Source organism: Schistosoma haematobium, chromosome 3 (genome assembly GCF_000699445.3).
Source record: "Schistosoma haematobium chromosome 3, whole genome shotgun sequence".
NCBI classification, from domain to species: Eukaryota; Metazoa; Platyhelminthes; class Trematoda; order Strigeidida; family Schistosomatidae; genus Schistosoma; species Schistosoma haematobium.
The window spans coordinates 31,620,433-31,643,572 of NC_067198.1; the positions used below are offsets into that span (position 1 = coordinate 31,620,433).

General features: G+C 34.9%; 2 protein-coding genes across 3 annotated transcripts in view; both read left to right on the forward strand.

Moving 5' to 3' along the window:
* WC2_1 (blue light receptor) overlaps positions 1-681 on the forward strand; it is a 35,823-nt gene extending 35,142 nt beyond the window's left edge. For both annotated transcript variants that reach the window (XM_051208010.1, XM_051208009.1), the window contains one exon: positions 104-681. The gene's annotated coding sequence lies outside the window, so the exon portion shown is untranslated. The remainder of the gene's footprint in view (positions 1-103) is intronic.
* A 6,130-nt stretch (positions 682-6,811) lies between these two features.
* MS3_00005534 (uncharacterized protein) lies at positions 6,812-13,412 on the forward strand (the record flags this gene model as incomplete). The annotated part of the gene is made up of 3 exons (XM_012940544.2): positions 6,812-8,122; positions 11,708-11,743; positions 12,787-13,412. 3 exons carry the CDS (start codon positions 6,812-6,814, stop codon positions 12,997-12,999), a joined length of 1,560 nt encoding a protein of 519 aa, XP_012795998.1. The 3' UTR covers positions 13,000-13,412.
* Between the last annotated feature and the right edge of the window lie 9,728 nt (positions 13,413-23,140).

Consider the following 23,140-nt stretch of genomic DNA (forward strand, 5'->3'; position numbering starts at 1 on the left):
AAAATGTTGCTATCAGGAATACATGTGTATGATATGTATGTTTACATTGTGAACTTTAAATTAAACAATTCATTCTCTTTTGATCTTTTTTTTCTTACAACAGCTGTCAATATCTTATTTCGGTCATTTCTAATTATAAATTATAGACTGATCAATTATAAAAAATGATTAAGATTGATGCGGAAAAGAAGGTAATCTAACAGACAGGAACAATCTCTAATGACCTCAGGGATTAAAAACAGTTTCATCAAGAATTCTCTTTACTATTTTTGTTTGCTTTTGCTTCTATCGTGTTCTAGAATAGTAAACAAATACGTATGGTATTGTTTTTTATACCAAAACTTTTTCTAGCCTAAAATCTTTCTCTCTACCGATTTGTTTATTGTCTTGTTTTTGATAGTCATTCATTATTTATGTACTTGGATATTTTATAATTTGTTTAAACCAATCAGTTGGCTTAAACACTTTGTTAAACAGATACCATTGTTGATAAGATTGAAAATGTTGTGAATTTCCCAACAACAACAACAACAACAACAACAACAAAAGACGCTCATAAAAAGTATTAATATGTCAATCTTATTTATTTATTATGATACCTTTAATAACTATCATCCAGAACCTTAAAGTACAACTCAATAGGATAAGGGGGTTTTCATTATGTTTTCTTTTCTTCTCTCTAATATATATTTTGTTTCCTAGAACGTTTCACACTTTTGTTTTGAATATTGAAGATTATAATCATGAATGTTGAATTGTCATTATTTTGTTTGTTTTAATTTTGTTACATATATATATATATATATATATATATATATATATATATATATATATGTTACTTTTTGTATTTTTTGCATGGATACATTGGTTCATTAATGATAATTAATATAGATGTTTCTATGTAAAGTTTAATTGGATCATTATAAAATATATAATGAATCCATTTTGTTTATTTAAAATTAGATCTGTAGTATTTTATATAAAATTTGACAATCTAATTGTATACTGTTTATTTTTCTTTCTTTTTTGTTGTACCTTAGTTACTATGTGTTAGCGCTAAATGAAAGGTTTATTATTTTGAGAAGTGTAACATTTAGTAAATAAACAAATAGATTTAATATCAGATGGGTTTTTTGTGGAGATTGTAGTAATTTCTCATGATCTTAATCATTGAAATAGATTTAAATTAATACTGTGATATTTCAGCTCATGAAATTTAATCACTATTTGATACTTAACTGTTTTATTTTCCAATTATATCATAAATATATTTGTTTTTTTTAAAAACCGAATGTTAACTCTTTACTCATATTGTGAATACTATACAGACTATGAAACAAACATTGAGGTAACTAGATGACTTTGTTCGAAATAACAACATAAAAACATGCTTCATCTTATAATGTCATAGTAAAAATTATGGGATGTTCTATGGTTGACTAGTTGTTAGTCTGAGTGATTGTACTTGAGACTTTTATTGAATAACACTATAATAAGATACAAAACTATTTGTCGAGATTAAAGAGTATATTTGAATAGTTACTAAGGTTATGTAGGTAATGTGGGAAAGTAACACTTATGATTTCAAAAAAAACACCTGATATGTTAGCTGCTTGGTCAAAATTTCACTTACAACATTAAAACGAGATAATCATCAATAAAAACGAAAAATGGTAATATTTACAGCAGTAAAAGCACTTCAGCGTAAATCCATCAAGGCAGTTATATCTTTTACATCTTTAGTTTAATTAGTTTTATAATAAAACGGACCTGGATAACTTTTCGTAAATATTCAACAATTCTTCACAAGTTCACAATGAATATTAACCATGTCATTAAATTTACTATATGAACAATATAATTTTTAAGGCTCCGATAAAGGGTATCGTATTCATTTTAATGGAAACTTGGAGAAATTTAGGAAGGTTAGTGTAAGAATATGAATTTTTTTCTCTGACGACTATTACTCGTCATTCAGAAAAATTTAGTTTGACCAGGTAGATGCTTCATATGATATCCTTAAATGGTTGACTTCAGTGTAGGAAGTAAATGACCAACTATATTATTGCTAAATCTACCACTGACTTATCTTCCTTAAAAACTACCTTGTTCGTACTGTGTAGGTAGTAAGATTGTAGTGTCAGTTACTATGGCAAGCCCATATATCTTATTCTAACTTCCGGACATCCTATTTTATTCATTTTACTTGAGCCATATTTTGACCTTGTCAATTATTCGCTTATTAGCCTTGACTGTTTTCACATGAGCGTATATGTGTGTACACTTCATGTCCCATGACTCATTGTATGTCTGTAGCTTATTTTGTCTGCCTATAAATACTGAGTAACGCTTAATTAAAATGGAGTTGGCTTCCCAGCCATCTTCCCTGCGTGTCATTTTGCTCTGTTCTATTACATTCACTTTACATACAAAATATATGTATTCAAAATCCCATTCTCGTTATTTGACTTATCTAAATTCCGTTATTGACTAACGTGATTTAAGTCGACGATGATATACGAGAATCAGCAATAGCAAACATTCGTACAATCTAAATGGAGTCAGATCAACGGGTCACATCATTGGTGAGCCCGACGTGATTAATGGAATAAGAAGGGCACACCAATGATGTGACCCGTTGATCTGACTCCATTTAGATTGTACGAATGTTTGCTATTGCTGATTCTCGTATATCATCGTCGACTTAAATCACGTTAGTCAATAACGGAATTTAGATAAGTCAAATAACGAGAATGGGATTTTGAATACATATATTTTGTATGTAAAGTGAATGTAATAGAACAGAGCAAAATGACACGCAGGGAAGATGGCTGGGAAGCCAACTCCATTTTAATTAAGCGTTACTCAGTATTTATAGGCAGACAAAATAAGCTACAGACATACAATGAGTCATGGGACATGAAGTGTACACACATATACGCTCATGTGAAAACAGTCAAGGCTAATAAGCGAATAATTGACAAGGTCAAAATATGGCTCAAGTAAAATGAATAAAATAGGATGTCCGGAAGTTAGAATAAGATATATGGGCTTGCCATAGTAACTGACACTACAAGATACCTTGAAACTACTGGTTTATGCAATGTAGTGAACAGAACACGAGTGGGGAGAATGGAATGTAACACCTTAAAGAAAAAACTAATCAAGATCTCAAAACCACCCATGGAAGAAAACACAAACAACTGCGTGATCAATCTGTCAAAACAACCACTAACAAATACGGAAGAACACCTGCTCCAAAAAGGATTAAACTACAATACAAGCGACGCCTCAAAGCTACAGTTCTTCGCAGCATTAGAGTCATCACTCAAAACTTCCGGAATCAGTGAAGAAACTCAACAGGAAATAAGGCAAACTATAGTACCGATAACTCAACAGGTGAAAGAAAACAACCAACTAACTCCACAAGAACAAAAGGCATTGAAAGAACTCAGAAATAGAAAAGATATTATCATAATACCAGCGGACAAGGGACGCACCACAGTAATCATGGACAAAGAAGAATACATCAACAAAGCCGAAGAACTACTCGAAGATAAGAGCACATACAAACTGATGGACACAAATCCCGTCAAAAAATTAGACAATCAAATCTCAAAGACTTTAAACAAGCTAGTCAAAGCAGGAGAAATAACAAAACAAGACCAACGGAGAATGAAATCCAGTGGACCAGTACTCCCTCGATTCTACGGTAGACCCAAAATACACAAACCAAACATCCCACTACGTCCAATTGTAGCACTCCCCGGAACGCCAACATACAATTTGTCAAAAGAAATTTCACGAATACTGAGACATCTAGTAGATTCAGCCAAACACTCCATCAAATCCCCAACACAATTCCTGGACCAAATTAAGGATATTCAAATCAACAACGACGAACTCATGATATCCTTCGACATAACAGCACTGTTCACCTCAATTGAACCACAGCTAGCAAAAGAAACTATATCCCTGCTACTCAACAACGACACAAATCTCACCAAATACACGACGCTTCAAATTAAAAGTATACTGAAACTCATCGATTTATGCCTAACAACATATTTTCAATTCAACAACAAAATCTACGAACAAACAAAAGGGACACCAATGGGATCACCAATATCAGGACTGATCGCAGAAGCAGTGATGCAAAGACTAGAAGCCACGATATTACCAGTGATCAAGCCAAAAATTTGGATTCGCTACGTAGACGACACCTTTGTCATCGTCAAAAAGGATGAACTGGAAAACACATACAAACTGATCAACAACGTTTTCAACGACATCAAGTTTACAATGGAACAGGAGTCAAACAACCAAATAGCATTCTTGGATATATTGATCACTAGAACCGATACAGGAAAACTGGAAACTCAAGTATATAGGAAACCGACCCATACAGATCAAATCCTCAATTACAACAGCAACAACCCAAGAGCTCACAAAATCAACTGCGTACACACATTGTTCAAGAGGGCGAGGACACACTGGCAGCACGAAAAAATGAAGAGAAATACCTGAAGGACATATTTCAAAAGAACGGCTACCCAATCAACTTCATCAAAAAGCACCAACGGCACACAGCATCAGAACCCAAATCAAGCACAAAAATCAACAAAAGGATCACCCTACCGTACATACAAGGAATATCAGAAACCACAACGAGACTGCTGAAAACCTTCGGGATAGGTGTGGCACACAAACCGACAAAATCATTACAATCAATCCTATGCAAACCAAAAGATGAAATAACAAAGGAAAACAAATCAAACATCATCTACAAAATAAATTGTACCAACTGCGACAAACACTACATCGGACAAAGCGGACGCCCCCTCCACCTACGCCTACATGAACATGTATTAGCAGTCAAACGCCATGATATCTCTTCACTTATATCAATACACGTGGATAACTACGGACATTCATTCGATTGGGAAAATGTAGAAATCTTAGACAGAGGAAACTCCAAAAACACCAGAGAATTTTTAGAAGCTTGGCACTCAGGTCAATCAGCAATCAACAAACATATTGAAATCAATCCAATTTATCAACCAATCAGGAAAATTATGCATAAATATAGGAACAAAAATCAAACCAATGGGAGGCACAACCAAAACAAAGAAGTAAACAATGGTAAATTTAAGGTCAACAAGAACCAATCAACGTCGAGGTGCACAGAACAAGCTGTGAAACACATATGGAGAAATTCGAACACTTCACTTCTATCTGAAGTTTGTGCTGGTCATGTCGTTCAGAAGAACGATGAAAGCTCCACGACCAAACCATCCAGCTCAGAGAACAAAACACCACCAGAATGGAATGTATTTAACATGAAATTACAGGACTTGTTAATAAAATCTAACAATCATAAAGTAAATGATTAATTTGCAAAATGTCCATCAATTGTCTCAAAATGACTCAGACTTGATTGCTCTTGCATTTTCATACAAGTTGCATCCTGTTTCCATTCTTTACTGTTCGATCCTCTTGTCTCTCTACTGCCAGACCTTCTGTTCACGACTAATGTCATATATTACTTATGTCAATATAAGTAGCACACACCACAAATACCAATAACAAATTACGATCTTGCTCCCAACTTGATTGACTTCACAAATCAAAGATTTCACAAAGACATCAAGAGATCTCTTTTAAAGAGCGATAACATTAAGTACTTCAGTATTACTAGTTTTGATCGTGATATGATGTCCCGAGATTAGGCCTAACAGTCAGGCTTCAATCGATTGAAGAATGCATGACTTACAAGCTAATTTTGTCCAATCGCTTATGACATTTTATCATAGTTATTTTCTGTTAAGATTTTGTACATAAGCATGTTATTTTGTTACGTGAAAAAAACACACAGTTCATCCAGATAGTGATCTTATCTTTGATTTCTAATCGTTCAAAGGCTTAAGTCAATAATATAGCCTGGTGAGTAGCCATCATTTAACCACATTAAATCATAGCGTTCATCTATGATTAGCATTCTCTTTATTGCTTTGAACAATCGAAAAGTCCATCTTATCAAAATCTCAGAAAACCGTCTTCATCCCAGATCGTTTCTAAGTAAATAATTTTTAGGACACTTAAATTAACTGGAACAGAATAGCTGTTTAGTACTTCATAGTTAATAATAACTATTCTCTAATTGTAATGCGAATTTCTAATGAAAACTAATTTACTATCACCTATGTATCTATAGAACATCTTTAATATTTTTGTATTATGGCTTAAGTTTAGTATTTATTATACATCAAGTATTAATATTATAAATGTGATATAATCCGGTTATCTTACTGTCATATCACTATGCTAATAAATGGTATGTAAAACTAAGTGATAGGTCGTAAATAATAAAAAATAATAACTAACTTATTGAGTAATTTCTTTCTCACAAAAATCAATAGTTATTAGATAATAGTTGTGATGTCAATACAATTAAGACAACTTTGATTGCAGTATTTTATCTTTATCTAATTTGTTTTTGCAAAAGAACCCTTATATACTTACATGATATATTACATGTCAATCAAAATCAATGAAATAATCTAATTGTATCTGTCGTACAATAAAAGTAATAGACCATAGTGACTAGAAAAATCAGTTTATAAAAAAAAAGTGGTACGTGATTATGATCATTTCTGAACAAAAAGTAAAACTTCTCGCCTACCCTCGTCCACACGTACATACGTACTCATGCATGCACACACACACACACACGTACACACTTAAACACATATAAATACACTCAATGTATAGATCCTAAGTTTGTAAATTCAATTAATGATGTATCATATAAATGTATGACTGTAAATTAAAATCATGTCATTTATCAAACATGAATTCACATAATCAAATTGAAATGAAACACCCGATTCAATTATTAAAAAACTTATCACCTGATTTTTCAATAAAACAAAAACATAAAACATACAACAAATTTATGAGTTCAATTAATCAGAACGAATTAATGAACAGTTCAAAATGTATTAGTAACAACAATGTCAATCATAAACAGTCACAATTACAATGTACAATTGATAAAACACAATTTATAATGAAAGAAAATCATAGAAATATAACAGTATTTCACAATCCATATCATCATTCTATTCCTAATATATCTAACTTAGTTAAAAACAATGTAAACAATCTTTCATATACTAATATAATGTCTGATGAAGGTTATTCACAAGGTCAATCAAACCATATCCCTATCAATGATCAAGTTGATGGACAAATTTCATCGAATGATACATTGAAAACTTTATATACAGGAAATGTTTATAAAAAATATCATTCTTTACAAAATTTAATACCTTCAAATCAACAAATTCATCTAGAACATCAAACATATTCATTATCTAAATTGAATTATTCTTCATTCAATACAATTCCATTACAAACAAATATTCATAGTTTAAAACAAATGTATCAATCACAGTCAACGTATGTTATTGTTTGTGAATATCCAGTCAATTTATCTGTACGTTATATGGGTAATAATCATCAAATACCAAATATTAATTTAATTGAACTAAGTTATTTATGGCATCATATTGGATGGGGTTATTTAATTGCTATAGCTAATAGAAATTATGAATTACCTAATTCATTTGACTCAATTACATTAATTCTATGTCAACCAATTACATTTAAACAATTATGGATTGGTTATATAGTAATACCGGATAAATTTGATCATTTCGATATCATTCATACATCTTTAATAAATTCTGATCTTATTCAATGTTATATTAAACAAATTCATAAAAATCTTAATGATAAATTCTATCATACACATTGTATTGTTATGAAATTAAATAAAGATACTACTTATAATACGGTACAAATGAAACAGAAACAATTCAAATCTCATTCAATATTAAAATCAATATTTCGAAGATTATTTAATAAATTGTCTAAAACTAATAATAATATTTATAAAAATCAATTTATCAGTGATAATAATATTTTCATCAATAATAAACACAATTTTGAATATTGTATATGTAAAATAGAATCAATAGAATCAGGAATCAATGAAAAAATTCATCAACAATCAATGGAATTCTTTTCAGAATTGGATAAATTAATTAGTAATTCAATAGTAAGTAAAAATGATGATTTGAAATTGATGGTTAAGCGATGGAGCGAGAGATTGATAGGTCTAGGGTTCGAATCTCGACGAGGGGGGGGTGTTATGATTTTATGTCCGGCTTTTATCATGTGATCTATTCACCAATCAAAATACGACTTATACAATCTTAGCACTGTCAGATCAATGACGTTCGCTCGGTATGGGCAGTCTAGCATCCTTATTTGGTCCTATGTCCACCTATCCCGTTCACTTGAGTCCAGAAGACCAAATACCAGCTTCCAATATGCGAATCATATATTTCAAACATACTGTGTTTATGTATCAAACAAACAGACCGCAACGCACCATAAAATAGGAAATAATATTTGTACACAATGAAGCCAAAAAGTGGCTGTGAACGTGGTAGGCAATAGTTAGTAAACTGAGCATAATTTAGGGAAAGTAAATCGTATAATAATAAATTATAGGTCAAAACAAAGCTCATAATAAGGGGAATATAAATATATATAATATAATTATTGAGTAATTATACAACAAGAATATCTATAGAATGTTAGCCCATCAATAGTCCTCGGAAGTTACCTGTAATTTAATCTTCACTAGGATATAACAGGGAGCGGGATCGTGGATGCTGACTGCTGAGGAGTCCTATACTAGGATGAAAGGGCCTTTCAGTACTTCCAGGTTTTTCATGGTGGTCTAGTTTCAAATGATTCATGATTTTAACTACTGAAATTTAATAATTAGTCAAATTGTGATTGTATTATCGATTAGATTTTTTTTGTTTTTTAACGGATTTTAATAGTTGAACTCATGAGTTGATCTGAGTTAGACTACCATTGGAAACCTGAAAGCACTGAATGGATGTTTCGTTCTAGTATGAGATTACTCAGTGGTGCGCATTCACGATCCTGCATACGGAACTTGAATCCAGGACCTTCGTTCTTGCTTCTGAATGCTCAACCTTTAGACAACTGAACCGGCATCCAACAATGTTAATGTCTAACTTCAATTGATCTGTGATCTTGCGCAACCATTCATCCGTTGTCTGAGGTACATACCTGTTTATGCCAGACACAGATTAGACTCCATCGGTCAAAAAGGGAACTTATTGCCGAATAAATCTTTTTTGTTTTTATCTGTAAATTGATGTATAACATTGGTTATGTCTTTTGAATTTATGTAGACCGATTAATTCAAAGTTAAGCTTGAGATCATGAGTCACTTGAAACTGGCCCACCATGAAAAACTTGGAAACACTGGACAGCTGTTTCGTCATAGTATGGGACTCCTCAATTATGTGGATTAGTCGAAGTTAGACAATAATATCGTTTGATGTCAGCTCAGTGGTCTAAAGGTTAAGCGTTCGCGCGCGAGACCAATAGTCCTTGGGTTTGAATCTCGCGAAACGGGATCGCGAATGCTCTCTGCTGAGGAGTCCAATATTATGACAAAACGGGCGTCCAATGTTTTCATGGTGGTCTAGCTTCAACTGACACATGATCTCAAATGTTAAAATTACTATAATATCCACAAAAACCCATTCTGATATTAAGCTTTATTATGTGAAGATTCAACATCTGTCATTACCTCTAGCTTTTTGAATACAATGACAGCATAATCACATGAACCCATTCTAAATCAAAGAATGTTAACTTATAATCAATTATTCTGGATTAAATAATCTACATTTACATCTGGTTTATTTACTGCTTACACAATGAAATCTGAAAGTTATGATTCAGGTTTTATGCAAGTTCATAAGTATTCTGTGTTTAGAATTTAAACAAATCAATTTTACAATGTTTTTAATGTTTGTTTTTTCAATAGTTCATCAATTGATATCGGTTATTAATGATAACTAATTTCAATCTCCAGATTATTGTATAATGAAAAATAACTATTCTAATCTAACTTAGATTTTTCAAAAATTAAACTATAATCATGTTTTTTTTAAAAAATTGATAATTGAATGTTGAAAAATCGTCTATTTCTCATTCTTCATAATCTTTTAACTAAGTTCTCCTAGTTACCATTATTTTTTTATTTTTTTTCTTCAAAATATTCCGTTTGAATTAACTATTGTTTTGTTAATAAAGGAAATCCAAATTTAATTAACGGTAATGGTTTATTGTTATAACTTGTGACCGCCGATTAGAAAGCAGTGAATTATCGATCGGATCAATGACGCTTAAAACAGGTGCGAGCAGCCTAGAGTTCTGATTGGTCCTGCTTCCCGCCTAGCCCAGCCAGTTAAGTCCAGAACATCAATCCGAGCCTCTGCGATATGAATCATGTATTTCAAACGTACTTGATTTATATACCAATCAAACAGACCACAACGTACCATAAAATAGAAAATGACATTTGTACAGGATTTGGCCAAATGTGGGAGGTGGTGATTAATAGGCAGGGAATAATTCAAGAATGGAAAATTGTATAATAACAGTTCATAGGTTAAAATAAAGCTTATGGTAAGAGAGAAACGAATATGAATAGTTTAGTTAATTAACAATTATACGAAAAAAATATACGTACAGTACTGGTCCATAAATAGATCTCAAAAAATTACCACTCCTTATTCTTATCGGGACACAACATTTATCACCAATGTTTAATATAATGATGATTAAGTAATTAATACTTGAGTCATTTTAATTATAACTTATGGATTAGATTTAACTGGACCGTATTTATGATAAGGATGATAGATTTGTAAGGTAACTATGACTGAAACTATCAGCAGTTTGACTGTATCATCTCAGGAGCTTTTGCTGAAATGTTCTAAGAAAAAATGTAATTGAAATCACACAATTCAAGCATGGTTTCCTCCCGATTCCGTAAATAATCTAAAATCATAAACCAATAGCAACTACATAAAAGTGAATACATGTTATTGATATATATTTAAACTTACTGTTAGTTACAATAAATAATTAGAAAACATTTAATATCAGACTTATTAATTATATGTTCATCATTGAATTTAGAGACCAGATCGACAATCTCAACAAATAGTTCAGTGTCATCAAACCACAGTTTTTGTTGTCGTCTGCTGACTGGTTCAGTTAATGATCACACGCTTGATTAACCTACTCTATGAAGAACGAAGACTACCATTTCACAGAAAAATTTGTTATCTACAGCCAAATACCGATGTATACTACTCATCCGCAGGTATAGGTTAATGGAAGAATCTGAACAGGGATCTTTGAGTGCCGACCATGGTCATGTGAAGCATTTGTTTACTCACTGTAGCACTGCCACACGAGCTTACATGTCTCACTTACAGTGTGGTATTTTGATAGCTTAGAATCTGTTTGCATTTGCCCAGTGTTTAACCTTGTTGACTGAGAGAATTTTTGAGGTGTTTAGACTCCAAATTGTTTTAAAGTAGTATTACATAAAGAGCACTTGATAAACGTCTTATCCTTACTTTGAGACTCAGCGTTCTATGTAAATCTCCAAAACATCCTCTTGGAAATGGATTTTCGTATCAGCATGGTCTGTTAATACTTAAACAAAGTACATTTGTTAGTAAGAAAACGCCGTTGAAAGGTATTCTTATGTAAGTCAAATTTTTATATTATTTAGGTAACTGTATCCTCAAAATTTGGCAGATTACTACCGGTAAATTAAAAGTTAACGCGATCTAAAGTTTCCCATCTGAGTTGCTATACGTGTGTTTTGTTTTACGGTATAAAAATTACATGTACAAATTAAATACCGTCCTAGAATTGTTTTTTTTTTTAATAAGAAGCATTATCATATAGAAGCAATAACGTGAGTGTCTTTAGAGTTTGTTTTAAATGACAAATACGTTGGACCCATTTATCAGCTTTGTTCATATTTTAGCAAAATACATTCATGTGGTGTTTCATGCCATTGCTATAATATTACAGATGGAGCAACACTACAAGAAGGTGGATGGAGATAAATGAGGTAGTTATGCTATTGGATCGAATAACTACACACACACACACGCACCTTTGTAATACATGAAGATGTAAACAAAGACATTTGAAAGATAACATTTCGACTGGAGATGAGTTCCGTCAACTAAGTTATTAAGTTTCTCATTAGTTTAAGTCGGAGTCAAAGCATAAATAACACGCCAGAAAACAGAACAGTTAAACATTTTTTGCATTGTAATAAATTATTATATTTGGCCTTTTATTATCTACAAACAAACAATCAGATAAACAACAATACAAAATCGAAGGATTGAAAACAAAAATCAATATATGTCAGAGATGGTTTTGCTGTAGAATGATAAAATAAATATACGAGAATTGAGTCTGAAAACATTTGCATTAGTGTTGATTCATGATATCTATTGTCTTAAACCAGTGATTTACAACATACATAGGAAGTATAACAATATCGTTGATCGATACCATGGTCTCCTTTTTTCAATAGTGGATATTTACCGAACTTTTTTAACCATTATAGCGAATCACTTTACAAAACATACGATGCAGACAACTTACTTTCTATAAGTTCACAACGCTATCAATTTATTGTCACCTCCTTTTACAGCGATATATATCTTGGAAATATACCATACCATAAAATACCATCTTATGCCATAAATTTGTCTCATATATTTCATATGAATTGTTTACTGATTAATTGAGTATTATTTTTCTTTCAAAAAAAAAATTAATTTATAGGTATTCCATTTTCAACCGGAATCAGAGAAACAGTTAGCAATCGAAAGGCAAAGACATAAATACAAACTGGAACTATCAACATTACAATCTAATACAAATTCATCAGAATGTATTAGAAATCAAATATCTTTTCCCTGTTTATTTCGACATATTTATTCACTTAGTAGAGATGATTTACAAACAATGAGAACAATCTATGGATTCGAAGTTTAATTATATAAATACTTATATCATTACATTGTGTATACTTTGATATAGTTTTTCATTGGATGATTATTTTATTTAAAGGAAAACACTGGGTTACTAGTTTTCTCTAAAAAGAAAAGTAACATTATTTTATTGAAGTCAAACATAAGAGCTCAAAAATTAATGTCAGTATTTTAATCAATCGTCTGGCTGGTATTGCATATTTTAAGTTGTCTGGTAAGCTTAGAACAGTGCAGTAAATAAGATACAGTAATCAGTAAAATATAAAATTTAAGGTATTTTATTCGTTTTAAGTAAAATTAAATACGATTAGATTGAAATTCTGTATGAACTTCAGTCATTATATTCCTTCTATTTAACAGGTTTTTACTTCTTCGGAAACGTCTGTACGTTCATACTATCATTTGACGATAGTTAATATAATTTAAACTTCACGAGTGGAGTCCATGAGAGGACTATTTCTTTATTTTTCAAAATATAAATTAAGCAATACGAAATCCTCAACTATATAGCCATCCAGCAATTTGAAAAGAATAGTATCTATGTGGTATAGCTCAGTTATGAGAACAATCAGAATACATCTCTTTCATTAAAATTTCTCTCACAGTTAAATGTAGAATTCAGTAGAAAACCATATCAGAATGCCTGGTGTCTTCTTTTTGGAACACATCTGGCGAAGTCTACATTCTTTGAGTATTATTATCTTTGCAACTTCACTCAGATGTTCTTGATAAACCAACAATTCCCAGTCAAATACAACTGTCTTCCATTCCATAGTAAAATGAATGTCTCTCTATTTACTTTATTCACACTTAGTTATGATAAGTAATTGGAGAAGAAGATATTCGTAAGACATTTTCCTATCACTGAAGTGGGTATTCTAAAAGACAATAATTTTAATAGAGTGATCATCACAATCTCTGAAAACAAAGCCTAACTCTGAAAATGATTCACATGGTGCTGGCACGGAATCTAAATATTTCTTTGTGGATAACTGTGATTGACCAATTAGGCTCCGAGTATTCTAAGCTCATAGGGTTCGGGTTTCACAGGTTTGGAGCGGAGATACTCTAACTAGAACCGTCAAACAAAAGGACTAAATACTATATCGACAATGGAAATTATCAGTTGAAGAATCATAATACAATGACATTTAACCACTTTCTAAACCGAATACTCAAGTATTTTAAGATGAGCTGATTAATTTCTATGCATTTAGATGGTGAAATATAACTGGAGGATCACGTCACTCCTCGAAACAAGCAGTTTTATAGGCATACATTACTTTATGCTTTTTCCGTTAGTTTCAATAAACTTTAATGTCTGAAGTCACACAATATGTCGCTGACTTGATTTTTTATTAACAAATAATACATATGCACCAAAAACTAATGTTGGATTTTATTCATCTAACTGAACGCACCATGATCTAATTAGATCTTAGGACAAATATAAATTCAGTATTCTACATAGCTAGTACCTAGTTATCAACCAACGATTGACTTGGGAACAAAGAATGCATAAGCACAGCTTACTGGGAACTTTGCATGAATATTGCTATAATCTGGTGCGTCCAGCTCTTCCGTGTGTATGTTTCTATGACGAAGGTATACTATTTATTAAAGGAGTGGTAAAGATAGTGTGTACAAAAGAATCTGTAGGAAATATAATAGAAGTGAGCTGACAGCTCAATTTAAGATACGATGTACTTAAGCTTATCAACAAAAGCAGGTAGTAAGATTAGAATTAAAGCTATATGGTAATCAGGGATGATAAATTGATAGAGTAGGATCTTAAATGGATTAAATTACAATGATGTATATTTTTTTGTTTAACTAGTGTTCAGCAGGGTTCACATGGATATACTTGCAACACCTGATGCCAACTGTCCCAGTCTGACTGAATCTACTAGGATCTCATCATTAAGTATATCTTCCATTGGTAAACCGGTAAAACACACTCTGAAATCAGTGAAATAACTATGAACTGTGACGAAATTATCTATCAAGCTAAATGCAACGAGGTTAGTTGATTGATACAATTGAAATTTGGTTGGCCTCATTAAATTCCGATTGATCAATACCTATTATTTCGTTATAGCTGGCCAGTGTGTTAGACTACTGAAAGCACTAACTCAAAGAGACAACAAAATTACATCAAATTCATAAACAATTGATGTTTCAGAATTTTGTTTGGCTGTTTTGATGACAATATTCATATATCTGGTTGTCTAATATTTATTTTGAGCTACCTGTCAACTGTTGTTGATCGATATATGATCACACAGTGTCAAGTTCTGTCCCAACAACTTCTAGCTGGCATTTGACAGTCTTCTGAAACATGGGCAGTTCTCCAAACAACCCACTCATTTGATCGTAACTGACATTATCTTTGTAAATAAATAAATAAATATATTTTTGTAATATCCCAAGGAGTAGAAAAATTAATGTATCTGACATTTCGTGACCCAGTGTAAGCCACTTCCTTAGAGAATGAATAAAATTTGGACATAATAACGATTTATTTTTACATTTAAATATAAACTACTTATGATAAGATTCCATCTGTTATCTAGGTGCATTAAAGAAGAACGATAAGTTGGTCATCATGTTATGGTGGATTAGGCAGATGAGTCTTAAAATGATTTGGTTTCAATTCAAGACTATGCAAATTAAGCGACGATAAAAGGCACTGAAATTCTGTACAGAAATTTTTTTCCTTTGTTCTCCCTTTCTAATTTGTATTTTAACTTTCATCCTGGACTCGTGTGAACATGGTTTCACATTTCGTAATCTTCTTTGATTAAGCTTTGAGTAGTTAACTCCAGTTACCCTTGCTATTTAGTTTTGTTGCTGCTTGGTCTACGGGATCTGTCATTAAGGTCCAGTTTGGCCGAGTTTAAGGTTAAGGTGTGAGGTAGTAGATCATCGTTATTTTTTGAGTGACTAACGAAAACGATTATTTGACTCCATGCAACCACATTTGCGTCCTATTTTATTGAGAATATTCTTACCGTTTTTCAGAAATTTACCTGCTATTTGCTGACCCAGTTTGTTTTTCTTTTACACTAAGACTTCTTGGATTGAAAAAGTGGTTGGTGTTTCGAAATAATTTAGTACTGTTTGCTCAAAAAGATTTCATACACTTTACAAAGGAACTTAGTTTGACTCAATCAAATAAACTTGGATTTTTCGGATCATCTGTGTTCAGACAAGAAATTGAAATTTGGTTGTATACTTTAGTTAATGATGACTATTGATCGAATAATGTAAGCTAATCTGACACCTGTAATGCTCTTATTAAATATCATCAGGTGATCCTGACCTTATTAAATTCGTTTTTCTTATTAATCCTTTGCTTCGTGTATTAAATGTGGCTTTTACACCATACTAAAATTGATTCTCAATTTACAAATCAATTCCTTTCACGCCAATCTCTTCCACCGTCAAATGGAAAATGAACCTCTTCTCCAGCCTATGATTTGTAGATACTAGCGACTTACTTTTCTTTCGAAAAAGAGCAATACTGGGATATTTATTCGATGAATTTGCGCCACAACCTTTAGACATTTATAAAGACGAGGCTGTCGTTCATGAACTTAGTTTCTCACTTTTATGCTGTAATTTGTTTCATAATCTCTTTGATGTCTTCTACCGACCTCTGTTATTCCGTTCACGATACTTCAAAACCAGATATTTGGATGCAAGATATATATACGACCAAGAAATAACCAACTTCAGTACATAAAGAAATCTATGACGACACAATGAGAGAGGCCTGAATAAGAATTACACTCTCCTACCATACTAATCACTCGAGAAAAGATAGTTTGCAATAACTTCAGCATTTTCAAGAGTTGTGAATAATATGGTGGAAGAATATGAGGCACATTTATTGTGTAGCCGTAAATAAATCCCCAAAATAAATAGCTCTGTAAGTTTTCGACAGTGGATGCTGACTACATTAGTTTTAATGGACTCACCTAGCTGAAGACGCTCGATCATGCATCCGCACCAGATCACGAGTGAGAACGCCGTGCTCAACAACCCCTGCAATCGCTAGCCAGATTAGGTCAGACGATCCTCGATATATTAATAGCCTATCAAATATATCTTCGAACCTTCTCGCTTCTATCTTTTGATTTCACTTGGTGGGTACGATTCATATTAGAAGGTGTTACTGGTTAAAGCGTTGTCAAACTTCGAATACCTCTGGCATCTTCAGTGGACTAGCAATTTATCACCCATCACGCTAAGTAAAGTTTGAGGAGAAGTAGGTCGTGGTATTTGATTTTGTTACAACTAAATTCCAATGTGTTCACTGTTCTCTGCAAACATTGATCCATGCACAAGTCTCTAGTTTTGCTGGAGCGTCTAGGTTAAATGCAGATTTCTGACTTGGTTCACTTTTTTCTCTGCATCTCAGAACAGTACTGAAAAAGTTGATACATGTAGTGACTGGTAAGTGACTGGTTTCGCATTGAGCTGTGTACGACTTGGAAAACTTGATTTCAACCTTTTCCTCATATAAATATTTAAAATGAAGTTGGGTGAATGGAATGATATTGATGTGAACAAGCACTACCCACTCTCTGAAGTCATAAATCCTTTAGTAACTTGAAAATTAAAACTACCTGTCACTCTGAGATACCAATAGAGAAATGAAGGTAGATTGATCGCTTCTGTGTCAGCTGAATCTTCAGAGACTCCCGAGATAACTTAATGTTGACGTGGATTACCGCCATATACTAATCTTTCAAACTTTGATATGGTAAGGATAACATTTGATGAAGAATCCTGGGAGAGGATTCAAGTACTTTAGTCGAAATTGAAAACCGTTAATATCCACCTTAGCCAAAAAAGTTCAAAATATACTCAAATCTGCCTAGGATAAAATCAAGCTGGCACTGAAGTAGCAGTTCAAATAGATACACTGTTATAATCAGTAGACAGTTTGGGAGCATTCTGATGTCTAAATAAAACGATAAACAGGCTTTTTGCAGGTATCCGTTGTTTATTAAATACTGATGTTTTAGAGAACCCTACATTTAATTTTCGACCGATATATCTAGATAAGTATAGCCTCTCTGAACACCATGCTGTCTAGTAAAAGCTGTTAGGATTCTGTTATATCTTGAAAAGTTGATTTTTCTTGATACTACCGCGTATAACAGAGCACTAGAACACCAAACCCTTCCAAGTCGCAGTAAGAAGACAGAAGACTAACGAAAGGAATATTATTCCAAACAGTGTCAATCATAGTACAAAATTGTCAGGTATTTATAGTTTTTAGTGAGAACGAAATCATCTTTACAGTCTTCCAATCCGCATACAGGGGGTTATTAGCATTATCCAATCGGGAAGCTACACGTTGGAATTCTAGAATATTCTTCCGAAGGGTGATTGGGTGAGACGTCTTCGGCTCCTTCTGAGTCTCTTACAGCTTCCTCGAGTTCACCGGTGGTCCGTCATCACACCTCCCCCCTTTAAAGTCCGTTGTGTAAGATTTTTTTCTTGGATCCACCTGAAGCTTGGGTGTCGCATTCCTCTTGCGGTTCATTACTCTCGAGGTTTGTACAGCTTTCTCTCTGCGTCGTCTTTCTTTTCGATGTTTGCGCTCATGATGGTTCTTCTGAGATGAATCTACGAGTAAATGACTGACCACTATCATTTCTTTGCATTTGATTTATATGTCTTATGCATTTACCGACAACTTTCCGGACTAGGTACAGTACATTTCCGATTCGCAGTTCTATAACAGCTGGTTCCCACTTCCTCTTACCTTGATACGACTTGACAAGTACCCTTTCACCCACCTGGAAGCTACGAGTGACCGTACGATACTCATTCATGGGTTTATTTGTCTTTCTGGGCGGCAACGTGCTGTTAAAGACTGTCCGGATTTTCCTTCCGAACATACACTCGGCTGGTGACTTTCCTTCTGGTACTGCCGGATTAGAGGTAACTCTGTGGGACATTAGGAACTTACTGGTCACTCGTCCTGGGATACCCTCACCTCCCCCTTTGACCAGAGCTCTTTTTAACGTATCTACGAATCTTTCTGCTTGGCCATTCGACTGAGGATGGTACGGAGGATATTGTAGGTGCGATATACCATTTTCAATGCAAAAGCATTTGAAAACATATGACATAAACTGAGTACCGTTGTCGGTCACTAATATCTCTGGGACCCCGAAACTAGCAAACAATCCTGACAATCTTCTTATTGTACTATCCGAAGTCATTTTCGGAATTTCATATACTTCTGGCCATTTTGTGGAAGTATCGACAACAACTAAGTAATTTCTACCTTGTATTGGTCCGGCGAAATTAGCATGTATTCTTTGCCAAGGTCCGTCCGGTTTCGGCCATGGTTGTGGTTCAGCTTTCGTTGGATTCTTCGCAGCCTCTAGACAGGACCAACAACTGTGACATTTTTGCTCTATCTCATGGTCCATTGACGGCCAGTATGCATAGCTCCGAGCTAATGATTTCATTTTACTCATCCCCGGATGCCCGCTGTGGAACTGTTTAATGACTTGGTGTCGAAGATTTCTGGGGATAACGATACGATGGCCAAATATTATAAATAAATCGACAACTGTTAGTGACTCTCGTTGACGAAAATATTGTAAGAGTTCTCTGTGTAGTCTAGATGAAGGCCACTTGTTGAGTATGCAATAGCGAACAATCTTCAATACATTATCCTTCTTGCTGGCCTCTTTAATGGCTTCGAATGTGACCGGGAGTTCGGAAACTGCGTCTGACAATACTTTGTGAACCTCGGCCTCGACAGCTATGGCAGCTACAAGCACCTCTTCTTGTTTTGCATGCAGACCAGTCAATCTTGAGAGGGCATCTGCCTGTCCAAAATCCGTTGTTGTTTGATACTTTATCTTGAAATCATAGCACAGCAGTGTAGTAGCCCATCGCTGTAGCCGGTTTGTTGTGTATACAGGGATACCTTTTTTATATCCAAAAACTGTCAGTAATGGTTTATGGTCTGTAAGTAAGGTGAACTGTCTGCCAAACAACATCTTGTGGAACTTTTTAACACCGAATATAATCGCGAGGGCTTCTTTCTCCATCTGACTGTAGTTTCTTTCAGTCATAGTCAGCGATCTCGCAGCGTGAGCGATTGCTTTCTCAAACCCGTCAGGGTAGGCATGTGAAATTACAGCTCCGATTCCGTAGTTCGATGCATCTGCTGCGACTATAATTGGAAGATCGGGATCATAGTGTGTAAGGAGAAGGTTTGATGATAGAAGTTGCTTTAGTTTTAGGAATGCTTCCTGGCATTCAGTTGACCAGAACCATTTAGTATCCTCTTTCAATAAGCAATTAAGAGGAGCACGATGGCGATGCAGATCTAGAAGAAAATCTCCATAATGACTAACCATTCCCAAGAAAGAACGTAAATTTGATACATCCGTCGGTGGAGGCATGGACTTAATGGCCTCGACATTTTCAGGATCAGGTTTTCTCCCGTTTTTATCGATTATGAATCGCAAATACCAGACTTGCTCCATGTAAAAATCACATTTTTCGGCACGCAGTCTGAATCCATAATCTGCTATGCGCCTGAGAACCGTATCCACCTTATTCTCTAAATCAGCATAATCTGTACCCATGATCAATATATCATCGAGATAGGCCGGCAATGGGTATTGGTGGGCTTCAAGCGCTTCATTTAGTCCCATCGAATAATCTGCACATAGCCGGATACTTCCATTTGGCTTTTTGACAATCACTATTGGAGCTGCCCAATCAGAAAAGTTTACTGGCTCTATTATTCCACTTCTTTGCAGACGCTCTAACTCTTGTTCAACAATAGGTAGCGCGGCATAGGGTACCGGGCGTTTTGGTCTGAAGGTAACCGAATTCGCGCGAAGTTACAGTCAAAGTGTAAGTATAAGAATGGAAGCACAAAATAGCTGTCATTAGCACAGTCAAACAAAAGCACGTTAAAACAAACACTGGTACAGTTGGTTATAATAATAATTGTTTTAATTAAACCAGTCGTGTTCTCGTGATAAACGTGAGTCACTACAGGAGCCCCCCGCTAGAAAGGGTTTACACTTTCGATAAATAGCGGTTTGAATCGTGGGACTGATCGGCTGACGAGCGATTGTAGGACGGAAGAATTGGCGAACAGGAAAGCGATCGTTGATCGTCGAGTTGCCAACGTAGGTCGTTTTCGGAGAACAGTACCAGGAGCCATGTGTTGTATTTATTGCCCGAGTTGGCATGCTACACCAGAGTGGTTTGTATCCAGAATCTGAAGAGGGCGTTCGTAGAGGTGCGCACCAGAAACGCTGCAGACGTAGGACGAAACCACGTTGAGCCAAAAGACCAGAAGCGACCATAACGACCATGTTCGAGACCAAGCGTATGCCAAGCATTCGAAACCAATATATCGACTGAGTACGTTGACAAGAGCGTGGGTGATCAGGCCAGCTTTCGCCAAAGTTGACTAAAGTCGACGGAACCAAATGGAGATGGTCGAAGGCGTGGGCTCAGGAAACAAAAAGAAAATCAAAAAAAGAAGAGTGTAGCATACGTGTAGTATAGGAATAATCCTACACCGTATCGGTTGTTGACTGTGCGGCTAGTCGCGGAAGCGTACGGGTAACCGTACTCGGCGACCGGAACGTGAGACGGCAGTCTCGTTCGTATTTCGTGAGCCTGCGATCTCATCCGAGGTCAGAGGCGGCGTGGTCTGCTGATCTGGACGTGAGACTGTCGTCTCGTCCGTAGAAGGTGCAGATGACGCGTGCTGTTGACCGGGACGTGAGAATGAGGTCTCAGATGCATCTAGCGTGGGACCTGAAGAAGATTTAAGGATCCCGCTAGGTTTGATAGGTCTAGCATTGAATCTCAGGGTGTCAGATAGGGCACTGTCATCGACGTGTGCTGGTTTGAGGCGATCAATGCTGACGATCTCGACGCGTCCATATCGATCAACCTTGAAGGTCTTTTCGTGACGAGCGATCACGTGAAAAGGGCCTTCGTAAGGTTGTTGCCAAGGTTTGCGTACCGAATCTACTCGTACAAAAACATGTGAACAGGTAGATAACTCTCGAGGGAGAGCGACCTGTCGATGTTGTATTCGAGTTGACACCGGAGACAGCGTTCGCATAAATGCAGACAGTCGATGGACGTAGTCTGATTTACCGAAATTAGGTCTGCTCCGTGGTGTGAAGAATTCTCCGGGCAGACGCAATGTCGTGCCGTATACAAGTTCAGTGGCGGAACACTGGATATCTGCCTTTAAACTTGTTCTCACCCCTAAGGAACGAATGGTATGGTTTCGTGCCAGTTGCCGTTTTCGTGTGCTCGTAGAACACTTTTAAGTTGGCAGTGAAACCGTTCAACTTAACCATTTGGTGCTGGGTGGTAGACGGATATGCTTATGCGTATGCATTCCGTACCAAACAGCCGGGTCAGCGAGGAGAATCGTTAATAGGGTAACATTTCTCGAATAAAGCGTGGAGTTCATCATCACGCGAATAAAAAGTGACAAGGATTCGGTACACATACGTGTGAGTCTATTATATTAATACTATTCTTATCGTTATCCGTCATGTCGCGTATATTATATATTAAAAAATATGAAAATATACGACAGACGTGGATAGATAAATCATAGACTCACCGAATTGGCTTCTTTGGAAGATTTGATCAGAAGTTGAGGCGTGTTCCAAAATACGGGTCACCAATTGTAGCGTGGCGTCGAGTTGAGATTAACTATGAACACCGCTACCAAGAAACACGTGCCAAATAAATCGGAAGGCGAGGGTTGGACGTAACCAAATAGATCCATAAAATCCCCGAGAAGCCAAATATCAGAAGACAGTTAATGGACCAAGTCGAGGTTTATTAGCTGGCGATCTCGTGGCATCGAAAGGATACCGAGATCGTGCCAGGATACAACCTTGGTTACGGAAGGTAACCGAATTCGCGCGAAGTTACAATCAAAGTGTAAGTATAAGAATGGAAGCACAAAATAGCTGTCATTAGCACAGTCAAACAAAAGCACGTTAAAACAAACACTGGTACAGTTGGTTATAATAATAATTGTTTTAATTAAACCAGTCGTGTTCTCGTGATAAACGTGAGTCACTACACACTTAAACTGGTCTTCTGTC